General features: G+C 43.3%; 1 protein-coding gene across 1 annotated transcript in view; it reads left to right on the top strand.

Annotated features, from left to right (window-relative positions):
* Positions 1-9,987, top strand: part of mmp17a (matrix metallopeptidase 17a) — a 57,183-nt gene extending 47,196 nt beyond the window's left edge. The window contains exons 7-10 of the mRNA XM_088320170.1: positions 1,501-1,583; positions 3,232-3,384; positions 3,912-4,169; positions 9,553-9,987. Of these exons, the coding sequence (XP_088176296.1) occupies positions 1,501-1,583; positions 3,232-3,384; positions 3,912-4,169; positions 9,553-9,893 (835 nt within the window). The 3' untranslated portion in view covers positions 9,894-9,987. The remainder of the gene's footprint in view (positions 1-1,500; positions 1,584-3,231; positions 3,385-3,911; positions 4,170-9,552) is intronic.
* Positions 9,988-14,930: the final 4,943 nt, after the last annotated feature.

Here is a 14,930-nt window from a genome sequence, read left to right on the forward strand (position 1 = left end):
GCTACTCATGGATTTGGGATTCCTTGAATTGGAAAACCTCAGAACTGCGTTTTCTTTGCTTATTTGATGGACCTTCTTGTCTTTTTTGGAATTGTGGTTAAAATTTGAATGACTGTGAGACTTGAAACAGATTAAGGGTTAAATATAAAATCATTGCGCATAAATTTACATTTTGCAACCAAAATAACAGTTAATAAACAGACAAGACCAGGTTTAGTATATCAAGAATAACCAAACTTGTGATTTCTCATCCAAGACCTTAAACCCAAGAGTGATTTTCTTTACTATAAGCTATGTTTAATGTTCATTGAATTGCCAGCTTTTGTTTCAATTAATTATGATATTCTCATTAGATATTATATACATTATATTTCATCCTGTAGCCGAAAAGGAGGCTGTCGAGGTCTTTGGGGATTCGGTCTCTGATGTACTTGAGAAGACTCCGCTGAAAGCGCTTTATTATTGCAGGGAGTCCGAGCGTGCTCTCATAAGGAACATCAATTCTTGGAATCTTTCAATCAAGTTATCGAGCTGACCCGCTAGGTTGCTGTGACCTTCCTGCCTTTGGCATCTTCTTCTACAAGCACTCTTGCGGACATTGTCCAATTTGAAGCAGTTAAGTCCATTGAGTCTCAAATAGGCACTTTAAGAAGGCCGAGTTGCCGCTACAGTGCGGGTGGGCGGCCCAGACGGTATAAGACTAGGCACTATCTTTAATAAAATACGGAAAAAGGCTCCCTAAGCTATGTGTTCAATCTTTCTGGCATCCAGGAAATAGTCCAAAAAGGATATCCTGCTTCTTTTTTCTCGTATAGCGAGCATTTAAAATAAACAAGTCGGGCGGAATTTCAGGCCAACCCTTTCCTTCTCTTATAGCAAATAGGATAACGCACCCATTCAAATGTTATTTATCTTTTAAAATTCTTGTTAAAGGATTTTATACATTTGACTATAAAGTATTTTGTACGATTGACTCATAATGCAATGAAGATTTTCACTGAGTGGACTTTAGTTCAACGTACAAGGTCAGGGCAGGCTGTATGAAACGCATCCTATTTTGTCCAGGGAATTTTGATAAAAGGACGGCTCGGCGTCGTTTTGAGAAGCCAGACATCGAGGCGCTCGTGTATGAAATTGTGAAGCCCGGGGGGCTTCCTTGGCACGCCCGTGGGAGGAGCACTATTATGCGGGGAGAAGATGGCCAATAAGAAAAAAGCTAAAGGACGTCAGAAGAAGGCTTCCCACGGAGAAACGTCACTTCTTCAGCCGTCTCCGATGAAATACACTTCTGTTAGGAAAATAAATCCGCCCCCGTGTGTGAAATGTCGGCTTTCCTGTTCATTTCTCTCTCGAGAAACGAGCGCGCATACATTTTTGGCTGAATGTAGGTTGTGTTTGGTTAATGAAGTCAGATAACTCATTCCAACAATTTGGTGAACGCTACATTTTCATGATTCAATTCTAACATTGTGAAAATGACGACGCCCCCGTCTCTTGCAGGATGGCGCCCGATTTCCCGGACAGGTGCGCCGGCCATTTTGACGCCGTGGCCCAAATCCGCGGCGAAGCCTTCTTCTTCAAAGGTACGAAACCCGACGAGAGACGAAAGGAGAGAGCGGGCGAAATTGAAAGCGAGAGAGCGGTCGGAGTGCGACGAAACGATCAATAGGAAGCCAAGCGATGCGCTGCCCCCCCTTGCCCCCCCTGCCCCCGCAGCGCGCACGACACGAAATAGAAGGCGCTAAACAACACGCTCCGGTATTATGCGCTCGATGCCGAACGCGTCCGGCCGCTTCATTAGCCGGCCCGACCGAACGCCTTCACCCAAACGCTTTTAATAAGGTCGGGCTGCATTTAGCCGTTCCCCGTTTACTCTCGCGCTAATGCGCATCAAAGCTGAGTGGGAGTGGGGCTCCTTGCTAGCGCTACGTATTATGAGAAAATATATTCAATTCATTGGCTTCCCTCAGGCAAATTCAATTTCACCGACTGTACATCTCGGTACAGTCGGTGCTGTCGCAGCGGAGCGTGCGCCGAGTGAGCTGTTTACAGGTCCTGGTGTTACCAGGCCGTCTCCCCTTCGAGTACTCACCCGGCCCCACCCTGCTAAGCTTCCTTAGATGGGGCCGTCTCAAGGTGGTTTGGCCACGAATACCGGGATGACATATAAAAAGACATCGGGTTATACAGTGGTACCTCTACTTCCGAATGTCTTTACATATGAAGCCTTCGGGTTACGAAGTGCCTGAACGGGAAAATATGGCCTCTAGTTGAAACAAAGTCAAAAATAAAGTACAGTACGCGCTGCTATTATTATTAGTTTTCTCAACGTAAACAAATTGGCTATCGCCTCAAACCTGCGTGCCCCTAGCATGCTCTTCGCGTCACTGTCACAGTTCCGAGTTTAGAGACGAGGAGGAAGAGATGGCGTACCGGAGAACGCAGTCATCATTCCATCAGCACAAATGAAAGACATTATAGCAAAATTCCACAAAGTCTCGGAATTTGTGGAAAGAAATCACCCGAAAAAGTGTTGACGAGTCTGGCTATCGCTACCTCTGCCTCTTCTGGCGGATTGTCAAAAGCCCGCAAAAACGGACATCATTGGATCAGTTTTCAAAGAAACGCCAGGCAAAGTTTGGATGATTTCCTTGACCTCAAATTTTTTACATGACGTACCTCTCGTTTAATGTTTATTGTGCCGTCGTCTCATTTCAACACGTATTTGTTTCATGTTCTGTGGCTCTTTTATGATTTCTTAAAAAAATATCAGAAGGTAGTTTTGCGTCGATCGGAACGGATTAGCGCATTTACATTGAAAATGTGTCTCGACTTACAACGTTTTCAGGTTACAAAGCTACTCCCAGAACCAATTCAAGTCTTACGTAGAGGTACCGCTGTATCTCACTATATCACGTTGTCTTTAATCACAGTACCAGAGACGAATATTAATTTTGTTACGTATTTGACAACTGCCATTGTGACTAAAAAATAGTGTGATCATGATATGAAATCTACTGCCTTTTCATAAGTCATCTATACCACTGCGGATACAATTTAGTGCTCTCACCGGCTGTGATCCGGGTTCGATTCCTGTTACATCCAACCACAAAGTTTGAACTGGGAGAAAGCGAAACGATATTTTACACCGATTTATTTTTTTCCTTTTTTGAAATTAAGGGTGCGCGTTAAACACAAGGACTAAATATTTTTGGCTGTTTCTGGTGTTAGGAAAATACTTTTGGCGCCTGACCCGAGAGAAGAACCTGGTGTCCCTGCGGCCGGCGGAGATCCACCGATTCTGGCGGGGACTGCCCGCAAACGTGGACGGAGTGGACGCCGTCCACGAGCGGCCCGGGGACCACAAAATCGTCTTTTTTAAAGGTATTCCCAAATAGAAGAGGGTGTTTTTTTTTCAATGAGGCACAAAACGTGCAGTGTTCCTTCTCACAGTTATGCAAATATGTTTTCTTTTCTTTATTAGGCAGATAATATCTTGTCATATATCCAATGTACCGGAAAAATGTAGTCTCAAAGTTGACCCGGCTGGCTCGTTGGCCATACGGCTGTGATATCATTGAAGGGACACGAGACTTTGAAATTGGCGAATACCGTTAACGCTACGTGTGAGGCCAGCTCCGAAAAAGACGCCGACACATTGTCTCTGACCCCGATTTTAGAGCCGATTATGACAGAAGAATGTCCCTGAAAGATAAAAAAAACGATGACCTCAGGGCTCAGGATGACAAAGACGAGACGCGCCGTCTTCAAACTGAATTATCTCAGTTTAAATACGAAATACACATATATAAATAGATGTATATATGTGTATTTAGGATGAGCTTCAAAGGTGCAGGAAAACTCCCGGCGGATCGGTCGGCTTTTAGTCACGCTCGTCTTCATTTCCGTAGGTCCGAGGTACTGGGTGTTCAAGGACAACGTGATGGAAGAGGGCTTCCCTCGTCCAATCAGCGAGCTGGGTTTACCGTCGGAGGGCGTGGACGCGGCCTTCGTGTGGCCGCACAACCGCAAGACCTACTTTTTCAAGGACGAGCGCTACTGGCGCTACGACCAGGACCTGAGAAGCATGGACCCGGGATACCCCAAGGAGAGCGCCCTGTGGAAGGGGCTGCCCGCCCGCCTCGACGACGCCTTCGCCTGGCCCGACGGTGAGCGCCATCAATCGGTTAAACTTGAGTAGACGCTCGAAATAAGGAGAGAGAACATCAATGGATTTTGAACCAGGGAGAGAACCGTGCAGATAAGAGAATTTCCCATTCTGAAGCCCTCCCCTCAGCCCCCTTTTTTGTTAAACAGATAGTCATAAGAGAACAGCAACACGATTGGCCGATAGTGAGATCGACGTCGAGTAAACAGTGCATAGTAGTCAAAACAACCGACAAAGGTGCACAATAATGGTTGACGTGAGGATCTGGCATCCTAGGAAATCTCCTCCGCAGGTTTTGCAATTCCATTGTCATTCATGAGTGTATTCTGGGAGAACGATTTCATTTTGAAACAACCGTTATATTTTTGGGTGCATCACCATTTGTCATGATTGCTGATTCTTGGCACCCGCGAATGCCCCGTTGGCGCCAACAGCCCTGAGCGCTGATTGGTTCATGGACTCTTTTTAAACCCCCGGCTTCCAAGAGGAAGCCGTCAGACCGTCCAGCGAACCTACGCTTTTGCTAGGCAAGCACCGTACCCTCTGACAATCTCCTGCTCTGTTTTCTCCTGGCTGATACCTGTTGCCGACCTGTTTCTGGACCCGTTCCTGCCCTGCTCTTCCGTCCCGGCCATTGACCCGTTTTTCCCTGTTTCCCGCCCGATACTTGTTGCCGACCTTTTTTTTCTGGACTCGATTACGGCCCTTGCTCTCCTGTCCTACCGACCAGCTTTCCTGCCTCCCACGACTATCCTCGCTCGACACGGAAGTGCCACTTCCGCGTTCTTGCCATGCGCTACCCGTGTCTGACGATCATCGGATCGTGGAAGCAAGCACCGCTCTCTTTTTCAAGAAAACGGAGGTAAACGAACGCTATTGGGTCCTGTCTCCGTCTCTGGCTTGTGACACGATTCAATTACAATTATAAAAGGTTTTATCGGGGGGGGGGTGCTATTTCAAACTTCACAGGGACAACATTCCTCACTTGCATGATCTAAATTTTGTGTACTGCAATCCCTCATTTATTGTGATTAATAACAGCAATAGTCGACCTGGGATAACGGATAATGCTGTTTGTTTCAGGCTGGGAAAATGAAGGGAAAAACAGAGCTGCCGTGTATCACACATATGTGCTCTTTGAACCCTTGCTCTCTGCAGTCGTCGACAGGAGATAATGGATCGTGGCCAAAACGGCGCAGTCAGTTAAGGGATGCATAAACTGTAAACTCAGAGGAGCATATTCTTTATCCTCTATAAGAGAAATGCATCATTCTGATGATCCTGCATCATACTGCCCTCTAGTGGCCAAGATTCTATCAATTCCATCTGACGTCACTCGCCCTCAAATATCGAAGCGGCGTTGTCGGTCGTTAGCGTCGGATTTGTGCTTCCTCGGCCGCAGACGTCTTTTTCATTTTCCCTGGCCCGACGTGCGCCCGAGCCAGACTTCAGATGCCGGAGGCGCTAATGAGTTGTTTTTCTGTCACTTTTGAAGACTTATCAAAGGTTGATCTCATCAAACGTAGCGGCGGATCGATAGATGGCATCAAGCGGATGCCAAAGGTCGGCCCACGCTTAAATGCTAACGCTTACTGACTTGGAGAAACTTTGCAGATTTGGATATCAAATCTATTCGCAAAGCCCTTTTTCGAGCTTCCTCTTGAAAATATCCAGGGTCTCCTTAGACCCCATGTTCTTCAGCAGATCGTTCCATTGCTGAGGACCAAAGTGGCTGAATGCCGCTTTGTCGGTCTTTGGCCTAGGGACAGTCTACAACTGCTGCCAGAAGACCTCAGGGGCCGCTTGAGCCGATATCATAAAAGCTAATCAAGACCATGAAAATTTTTTAAAAACTGTCATGATTACTAATGCGGGGCACCTGAGTCTTCTTCATTGGTGCCAACAGCCGCGGACGCTGATTGGCTGCTTCCTCTTTTTCAAATCCCTGCTTTCCTGTCATCATTTTTCGGATCGTCTGTGAACCTACGCTACACGCTAGGCAAGCTTTTGTGACTCCTGATTCTATCCTACCCTGTTGCCGACCTCTTTTCTGGACCCGTTTATGTTTTTGCTCCTATGACCCGGCCATCGACCTGTTTTTTCTCGCTCTCGACTTTGCCCGCGCTCCACACAGAAGTGCCACTTCCGCATTCCGGCTATTTGCCACCCTTGACCGACAATCATCGGATGGTGGATGCTAGCCTGTTCTCCTTCTTAATAAAAACTGAGAAAAACGAACGCAATTGGGTCCCGTCTCCGTTCCTGTTCTGTGATAAAAAACTGGTTAAAGCACCTTCTTTGTTCCTTTATCTTCTTTGTTCCTTTATCCTCACTGTTATAGGTGAAACTGGAGTGCCACGCCCGTTTTCGTTGTCACAATATGTTCAACCCATTTTGTAACAATGACAATAAAAGGTATATTCTATTCTATTCTATTCTCAAAAGTGATCCTGGAAGGCACAGGTAGCCAAATGAATAAGCTTTGTGTCATGAAAAATGATATTAGAGTAGTGATTCTACACTAGTTTGTCCTCTGTCATTTCATTATTCATTGTCCTAGATAAAAAATGCAATTGCACCTCCACGACATTAGGGGGTAGTGGTGCTCTTTTTGTCAGAGTGCGCGCTCAATTGTTTTGCCTCAAGCATTTGCGCTTTGATACTTAGTGTAGACACGATTCGCAGCAGCGACTACATCAAAAAAACATTTAAGAGGGGTCAATAAACGGGCGAATAGAGACGGGGATGAAGAAACATACAAAAGATTCTCGAAAGCCAAGACGAGTAAATATGACGGAGCGCAGGTAGCGCCCATCCGGCTGCAAAGACATGCGGAAAGGACGTGGATTTGGCAGGAATGGAGGCGACGTGTCATCAACAATATCGAGCGATCGTTGTGTTGTCCACATGAGACAGTGGCAAGAGGTTTTCTTCTTCCTAGGGGAGCAGGACAGAAAAAAATGGAGAAACATTCTTCTTTTCCTGGATTGATGTTGTTGGTTTTGCCGTTGATTATTCTTGATTGTATATTGCTGCAGGTACTAGCAATAACATTTTGTCAGGCTTTTTTTTTCCTTCGCTGTCCACAAAAAACACTCATGCATCTGCAAACCATTATCCCCGATCGTCTATCGCCGTGAGCAGGTTCTTTCAGTCTTGGCAGCTCTGGACAGTCTTCTCCACTGTGGACGCTCCCTGGTCTGTTCCTGGTGCGTGGCAAAAAATGGCACCAGTCGATTCCTTAATATTGTGGGCCCAGTTCTTCTTCTGCGCCCTTGGAAAACGATCTCGACCATTCCTGATGGTCTTGCGATGTGACCAGACCAATGCCGTTTTTGTAGAGAGTCCTTGATAGGGGAAAAAGTGCCCTTGGATGGTGTTATACGCCATCTGGTTTGTCATATTGGCTAAGTAGCTGAAGCCTAGAAGTTTCCTGTAGCATGGCATCTCCATGTTCTGGATTTTCCTTTCCAGTTTGCCGGAGAGTCCATGTCTCGCATGCATAGAGGAAGATGGAAGTAACCAGCGCTTGCATGAGTCTGATCTTTGATTTGACTTCTATGTTCTTGTACCTCCAGATCGGTTGAAGTCTGGCAAGTGAGCTATCTTGGCCATGGTTTCTGGTTCTCACCCTTGTTTTGATATGATGGCTTCAAGATATGTAAATTTGAATGTGATGACTGTGGAGATACCTTGGGGGCAATAAGCTAACCGAAGACAAGAGATCATAAATAGATGGACAGAATACCGCTACAAACTCCATAACTACCTGACACCGGGAGAACCTGAGGTCCTTAAGAATTCCGGCCCAGGAGCAAGTGACGACTTCCATATCCTCACAGAAGAACTAGAGGCAGCAATTAACTCACAGAAAAAATTGACAACAACCCGTTGGAACTTCTACAACATGGTGGTGAGCAAACTATAGACATATTGACAAAGATTTTCAAAAAGATATGGCCAAAAGGACAGGGGCCATCTGCATGGACAAAGTTGCTAGTAATTATGCTACCGAAGGAAGGAAACCTTCCACTATGCTCCAATGATAGAACCATCAGTATCATTAGCCATGCAGGTAAAGTTATGCTAATAGTCCTACTCAAACAAACTGAAACCATACGCTGAAAACATCCTAGCCAAAGAACAGGCATGTTTCAGCAAGGGAAGGAGCACCACAGACAGATTTTTAATCTGCGTATCATATGCCAGAAGTTTCAACCACACCGGAGAAACCTTTAACGTGTATTTGAAGAGTCAGAGTATGGACCACCATGCGAAAGTACAACATAGGCCAGAAACTAGAACCATTGAACAACTGTATGCCAATAGTGCGGTACTGATCAATGGTACCATTGGAGCGTGCTGTTGAACCATAGTCTGTGACAAGGCTGCATTCTCTCTTCATTCAACATCTTCCTGGAGAGGATCATGTCCGAAGCACTGGAGCCACATGAAGGGCACAGTCAGTGTTGGGGGACACAACATCACTAACCTAATTTTTGCTGATGATATTGTTGGATTGGCAGGAGACAAACAGGACCTCTGATATCTGGTCAATAGCCTGGACAAAGCATCAAGCCGGTATGGGATAGAAATCAGCACAGAAAACAACAAAAGTCATGACCAACGATCCCCAAGGTATCATCACAAACATCACCATCGACCACAGAGAGCTAGAACCTGTCAGCAAATTGAAATATCTTGGAGCCGTCATATTAGAAGAGGGGTCAGAACCAGAAATCATGGCCAAGATAGCTTAAACCACAGCCACACCTGCCAGACCATCTGTGTTCTCGTACCATCTGGAGGTACGAGAACACAGCAGTCAAATCAAAGAGCAGACACGTGCAAGCGCTGGTTACTTCCCTCTTCCTCTCCGCTTGCGAGACATGGACTTTCACAGCAAAACTGGAAAAGAAATCCAGGCCATGGAAATGCAATTGTTCAGGAAATTTGTAGGCAGCAGCAAAATAGCCAATGTGACTAACCAAACCATCAGAGGGCACATTCTACCAAAAACTGCAGTGGTAGGTATGGTCCACCGTATTTTCCAGTATAAAAGGCGCACCAGATTTTAAGGCAACTTACAAATTTGTGGCTTTTAGGTGCACCTTATCTCTGTGAAAATATGGTCATTTGATTTCTGACCCCCTGCGACAGGATGGCTACCAATCAGGGTGTCCCCTGCCCACTGCCCATTGATAGCTTGGATGGGCTCCAGCAACCCCGTGACCCTCCCTATTGAGGATAACTCGTGCATTTTCAACCCAGCCCTAGTTTAGAGTCGATGCATTTCAGTGACATCCTTTACATTGCTAACAATGCTCTCTTCAAAGAAAAACAACTGTTAAACTGACCCAGCTCTTCTCTATCGCCCCCTGCAGGCTCATCCTACTTCTTCAAGGGCAAGGAGTACTGGCGTGTCCCCAACAGCGACATGGAGGCGGCGGCGGACTACCCCCGCCTCATCTCCAAGGACTGGCTGATGTGCGGGGACATGCAGTCGGACTCGCCGGGGTCGCAAGGCCCCCGGGGCCCCGAGGGCCCCGAGGGCCGGGTCAAAGCGGGGCCGGGCCCCGACCACGCCCAGAACGGATACGAGGTCTGCTCCTGTACTTCGGACGGGGCCTCCTCGCTGTCGGGAGCCGGGCCCGTTCCCGCCCCCTGGTGGCTGCTGCCGCCACTATGGACCCTACGGCTAGCCTTACGATTGCCGCCGCTATGATAGCGAAAATGCTAAAGACGGAATTTTTTGCTCGTCTTTTTCTTATTTATTTCTTGAGCCATAAGAGGTGTCTCGGAGCACCTCAAACAGAGGCAAGATCGGGCTTGAAAAAAAAAAATCCAGCCCGACCTGATCCAGGCTCGTCGGTATTAAAGTCCGACTCGACCCGAGCCAATAAACTCAATTTGCGGGACCGAACCAAAACCCAAAATGTCCCATTTTGCCAGGACTCGGCAGGAAGAGAGGCTATCTGTGAAGATAAAGTAAAGCCTGTCTTTTGGAACAAATTCCAGGTTAAGCGAAACCGCATAAACATTTCCATCTTTTTTTATTCCTGTGTCTGCAGAAGGTTACATGAACTGACAACTTTCCATCATGGACAGATTTTTGTTGAAGAGTTGAGGAGAACATTTTCAGGGCCTTTGTTGTACATGTCTATCTTTAAGAATCTAGCGCAGCATTTTGAGAGAGATAGAAGGAGAGAAAGGGACAAAGAAGAAAAATGACAGCCCATTAAATGTTTGTTTTGTTTTTTGATATTTTGGTTAAGTATCTGCAGATCGTTTAAGTATACGTTTCTATGAACACTCTATATACTGTGTGTATGTATGTATATATATATATATATATATATATATATATATATATATATGATATAGATTAGTTTATTTTTTAGAGACAATGGGGTGGAATGTATTGTATTTGACGCTGGGGAAAAATGTTGAAAGTGTAGAAAGAGGCTAGCAAAGAAGCAGTTTGACCTTTTTGAAATGAAAAAGCGGGATTGTAAATCGGACGCACGAAAGGGTAAACGCTTTCCAAAGACGGGAAATTAAAAGTGACTTTTAGCTTTAAACTTTTACTCGGCTTCATTAATGAAGTCTTATTGCAACAGCTCCCTTTTATGAGAATGTCCCGCTATCTGTGTGAAATAAGACCGTGTGTGCCTGCTTATGACAGATTTATATTGAATATATAGAGTGCCTTGCAAAAGTATTGCCCCCCGCCCTCAAGACCTTTTTGACAGATTGGCCTATTTCACAATTATAGATAAAAATCTCTAAATATTGTCTAAGAACCAACAACGGGTGAGACATCATCGTGAAAAGAAAAGAAATGTAGTCAACATGTTCTATTGTGTTAACAAATAATGGAAGAATAAGTATCAGCCCCATTTAAGTGAATACTCTGTAGAAGCTTTTTTTTTACCTGTAATGACAGCCACAAGTCTTTTGGGGTTGGTCTCTAGAGGTTTTGTACATCTTGGAATAGAAATATTTTCCCATTCTTCTTTCCAAAACCACTCAAATTCCTTAAGTTTGGATGGTGAACATTTTTCACACCTTTCCACAATTGCCACATAGGATTGAGAAATAAAAAAAACCTTTACATTGTTTGTTGCGGATACTGATTTTTGTTTAGGGTTGTTGTCCTGTTGGAAGGTGAACCTGCGTCCTTTTCTTAGGTCTCTTGCAGACACCAACAGATTTTAAGCCAGAATGGCCCCTAGTTTGGCTCCATCTTCCCTTCAACTCTAACCATCGTTCCAGTCCACGCTGACAAAAAACAACCTCAGAGCATGATGCTGCCACCGCCATGTTAGACAGTGGGAATGGGGTTTTCAGGTTGATGTGCGGCGTTACTCTAACGCCAAACGTAACGCTTTGCATTCGGCCCAAAAAGTTGCATTTCGGTCACATGGGACCCCAGAGCACCCTGTTCCACATGTTTTTATGTCTCCCGTGTGGCTTCTTTTAAATGCTAAATGGGCCTTTGAATGGTTTTGTTTCAGAAAAGGCTTTCTACTTGCCACTTTTCCATAAAGAGCTTATTTATGCAGAGTACGACTCATATTTTTCTTATCCGCGGATTGTGTATGCCTGCAGGTCAGCCGACGGCATCGTGGGTTCTCCTGGTTGCTTCTCTGATTAGTTTCCCCCTTGTTTGGTCCAAAAGTTAAGAGGGACTGCCGGGTCTTGGTAGGTTTGCGGTGGTTTTATCTACTCTCCGTTTTCCGTACGGTGCTCCGAGAGATATGTATATGTTGAAAAATCTTCTTGTATCCCATTGCTGATTTGAATTTTCGCAGCCCTCTGAGCTCATCACAGAGCAGGTGTATTTCAACTGACACTTCATGCACTCTGTCATCTTTAGTCATTTAGGTCAACATTGGATCATTCAGAAGTCATGGAGGAATTTCTGGAGTCAGTTGGCTGATCTGAGAGAACAGGGGCCAATATTTGAAAGTATTGAAAAATGTGGGACACACTTTACGATTGTGTCCCACATATTGTTGACTCTTGAAAAATATCTTCAGTGTTTTATTTCTAAGGTTAAAGGCTAAAATGTGGCAAAATGATCAAACGTATTTAGGGGGATACTTTTGCAAGGTACTGTAATGCCAGTTTTATATAGAATATAAATATAAAGAAATAAATATGGATTACACCTCAATGGTATTTTAGAATTGCAGAGGAAAATGTACAATGAAGCATTAAATGTTCATTGATTTCTTTTATTTTGAAATGCAGTACTGCGCCCACTTCCGAATCCGCGTATACCGATACCAGAGGCGTGTTCAGGAGAGTAATCAGACATGTAGTCGCTTGTTAATCGCTTGCCGCGCACTGCTGAACGTTTTGTAATCGCTCACTGTGATTGCCTTACTGATCCAAAATGGCCGACGACAGTACAATGGATTTCGTTCTACAGCTTGCTTTGAGCGAGTTGGCTGATATGAGCGACAGTTCGCATATTGACACAGTTAAGGTTATCCTAAACGCAGTGGAAGGGTCATACCTGTCTTGCATTGTTCACAAACATTACCAGGCAATGTAAGACGATATATTACATCGCCAACAGCACTCGTCAGGGTGAGATCCTCCATCTTCTGCACTGTCGACGCCATGTTGGAAATCAAAGTAAGCGGTCTTTCTCCCGTGATTACTCGGGCACGCGAGCGCTCAATAATCATTGGCCGTTCAGAAGCTAGCGATAGCTAGCGATAGCAATCGCTCACTCTCCTGAACACGCCTCAGGTATCGCTATCGTGTCGATACATTAGGAATGTGTGTAGAAACGGAGGAATGTGAAGAATTCAGTTTTTTAAACGCTTGTGTTATCGATCTAGAGTTTGAAACTCCAGGAATGGAAATCCTTTTTGCCTCGGTTTAAGGAAAAATGCTTTATTTTGAAACGAGTCCCTTTTTATTGTTTTGACATTGGTGTTTTTTGTGGACGACCAGGGAATGTATGCGTGGCGCTTGGAAGGAATGCTATCGGTTTAAAACAAAAACAACTGTCGATTACCCTTAAAAAAATCGAATCGGGTCGGCCAACCCTTTTACCCAAATATGGGCATTAAAACTCTTCTGTCCTTATAAGGTAATAACAGTTTCAGGGATGCCTGCCCGTAGAAGGAAGTTTTTGAGTTAAATGTGTAAGGATAAGAAAAGTTCTAGATACCGTATCCGGTCCAAAAAATCCCAAAAAGGTCCCTTCAAAAAAGAACTCATTCACTGCCATCACACGTGGAAAAAAGGACGAAAAAAATTCCTTCTCAAAGACAAACATTTTCATAAATAGATGATATTTGGTATCATGTTTTCAAAAATAATTGTAATTAATGGACATTTTTTATTCTTGAATCATTTTACCGATTTTTTTTATCGGAGTAAAAAAAAGAATAATAAGGTGGAATTTGAAAAGATAATTCTTTTCCTTCTTTTACTGTCGTCACTCAGAGAAAAAAATATATATTTTTTTTTTAAATTTTATTTTTGTGATTTGAACTCAATTGAAACCTTTAAAAATTAAATCAAATGAATGTACACTCAATTATGGTGGATTTTTAAATTTATTTTCTACTTTCATGTGCCAATTTCATGAATGGACCATTTTTTATTCAAAAATCATTTTCATAATTTCCTGCAAAAAAAATGTATACAACCTTAATAAATGAAAAAATATTTATTATATATGAAATTTGAAAACTTACTTCTTTTACATTTTTACTCTTATTAACCTGAGGAGAAAAAATATATTTTATCTATAATTTAAATATTTGTATGCAAAATAAAATATCACTATTCAGAAAAATGAAAAATCACCCCATTTCAAAACAAATTGAAATTGTTTTATTTATTTTTATATTACAATTCAATTGCAATTAACTCCATTGTCATGAATGTGCATTTTTCTGCTTGAATAATTTCAATAAATTCCAGAAAAATCAAATATATACAATCCTAATCGTGAAAAAAATACACATATATATTATATACGAAATTTGAAGACATCAATATTTTCCTTTTTATTACTGCCATCAACCAGAGGGAGAAAATACAACTTAAATATTATATTTCATCTTATTTTTTATTTGATTTCTTTTCAATATGTTTTGCAATATACTGTATGATATATTATTACAGTCAAGTTCAAATGAATCCGGGACGTCTAGAGCTGTCAATGGCCGTAAATGAGTTAAATATCCTTCCCCTGCCAAAATAAGAAGCTTGAACGTTTGAACTTCCTCTTGACCATATAAGGGCATTCCTTCCTCAATAGAAAATGTCATTTATGTTTGTCTTTGCGACAAATCCAGGCCCAGATTTCTTTAAAAAGCTCCAACATTTGTATTTTTCTTTCTGCGGGACGGACGATAACGGACGCTTTATGGTATTTTTCTAACAAATAAAGAAGTGTACCTGTTTGCAAAGTATTCTTCCCTTCTGTCTTGGGTGAAAGCTCAAAGGAGGAGAAAAAAACTTGTGGGGGCGAAAAAAACAAGCTCTGTGTTATTTTTCTAACAAGGCATGAAGGCATGGACGAGTGTCCCTCTTTGCAAAAGCTTTTTTCGCGATCCGGAAAAGAAGAAGGGAATCCGAAAGAAAGGGTGAATAAAAAAAAAAACATAAATGCAATCGTTTTGTGTAAAGTGTATATTTCCAGCTGTTTTATAATGTACCATATTTTTCTAAGGAAATAAAACTCAATGTCTGGAATGTTGTTGTTGTTTTTTTTTTTAAATATTAGAAT

The sequence above is a fragment of the Urocampus carinirostris genome, chromosome 16 (assembly GCF_059441175.1).
Source record: "Urocampus carinirostris isolate Australia breed hairy pipefish chromosome 16, RoL_Ucar_1.0, whole genome shotgun sequence".
Lineage (NCBI taxonomy): Eukaryota > Metazoa > Chordata > Actinopteri > Syngnathiformes > Syngnathidae > Urocampus > Urocampus carinirostris.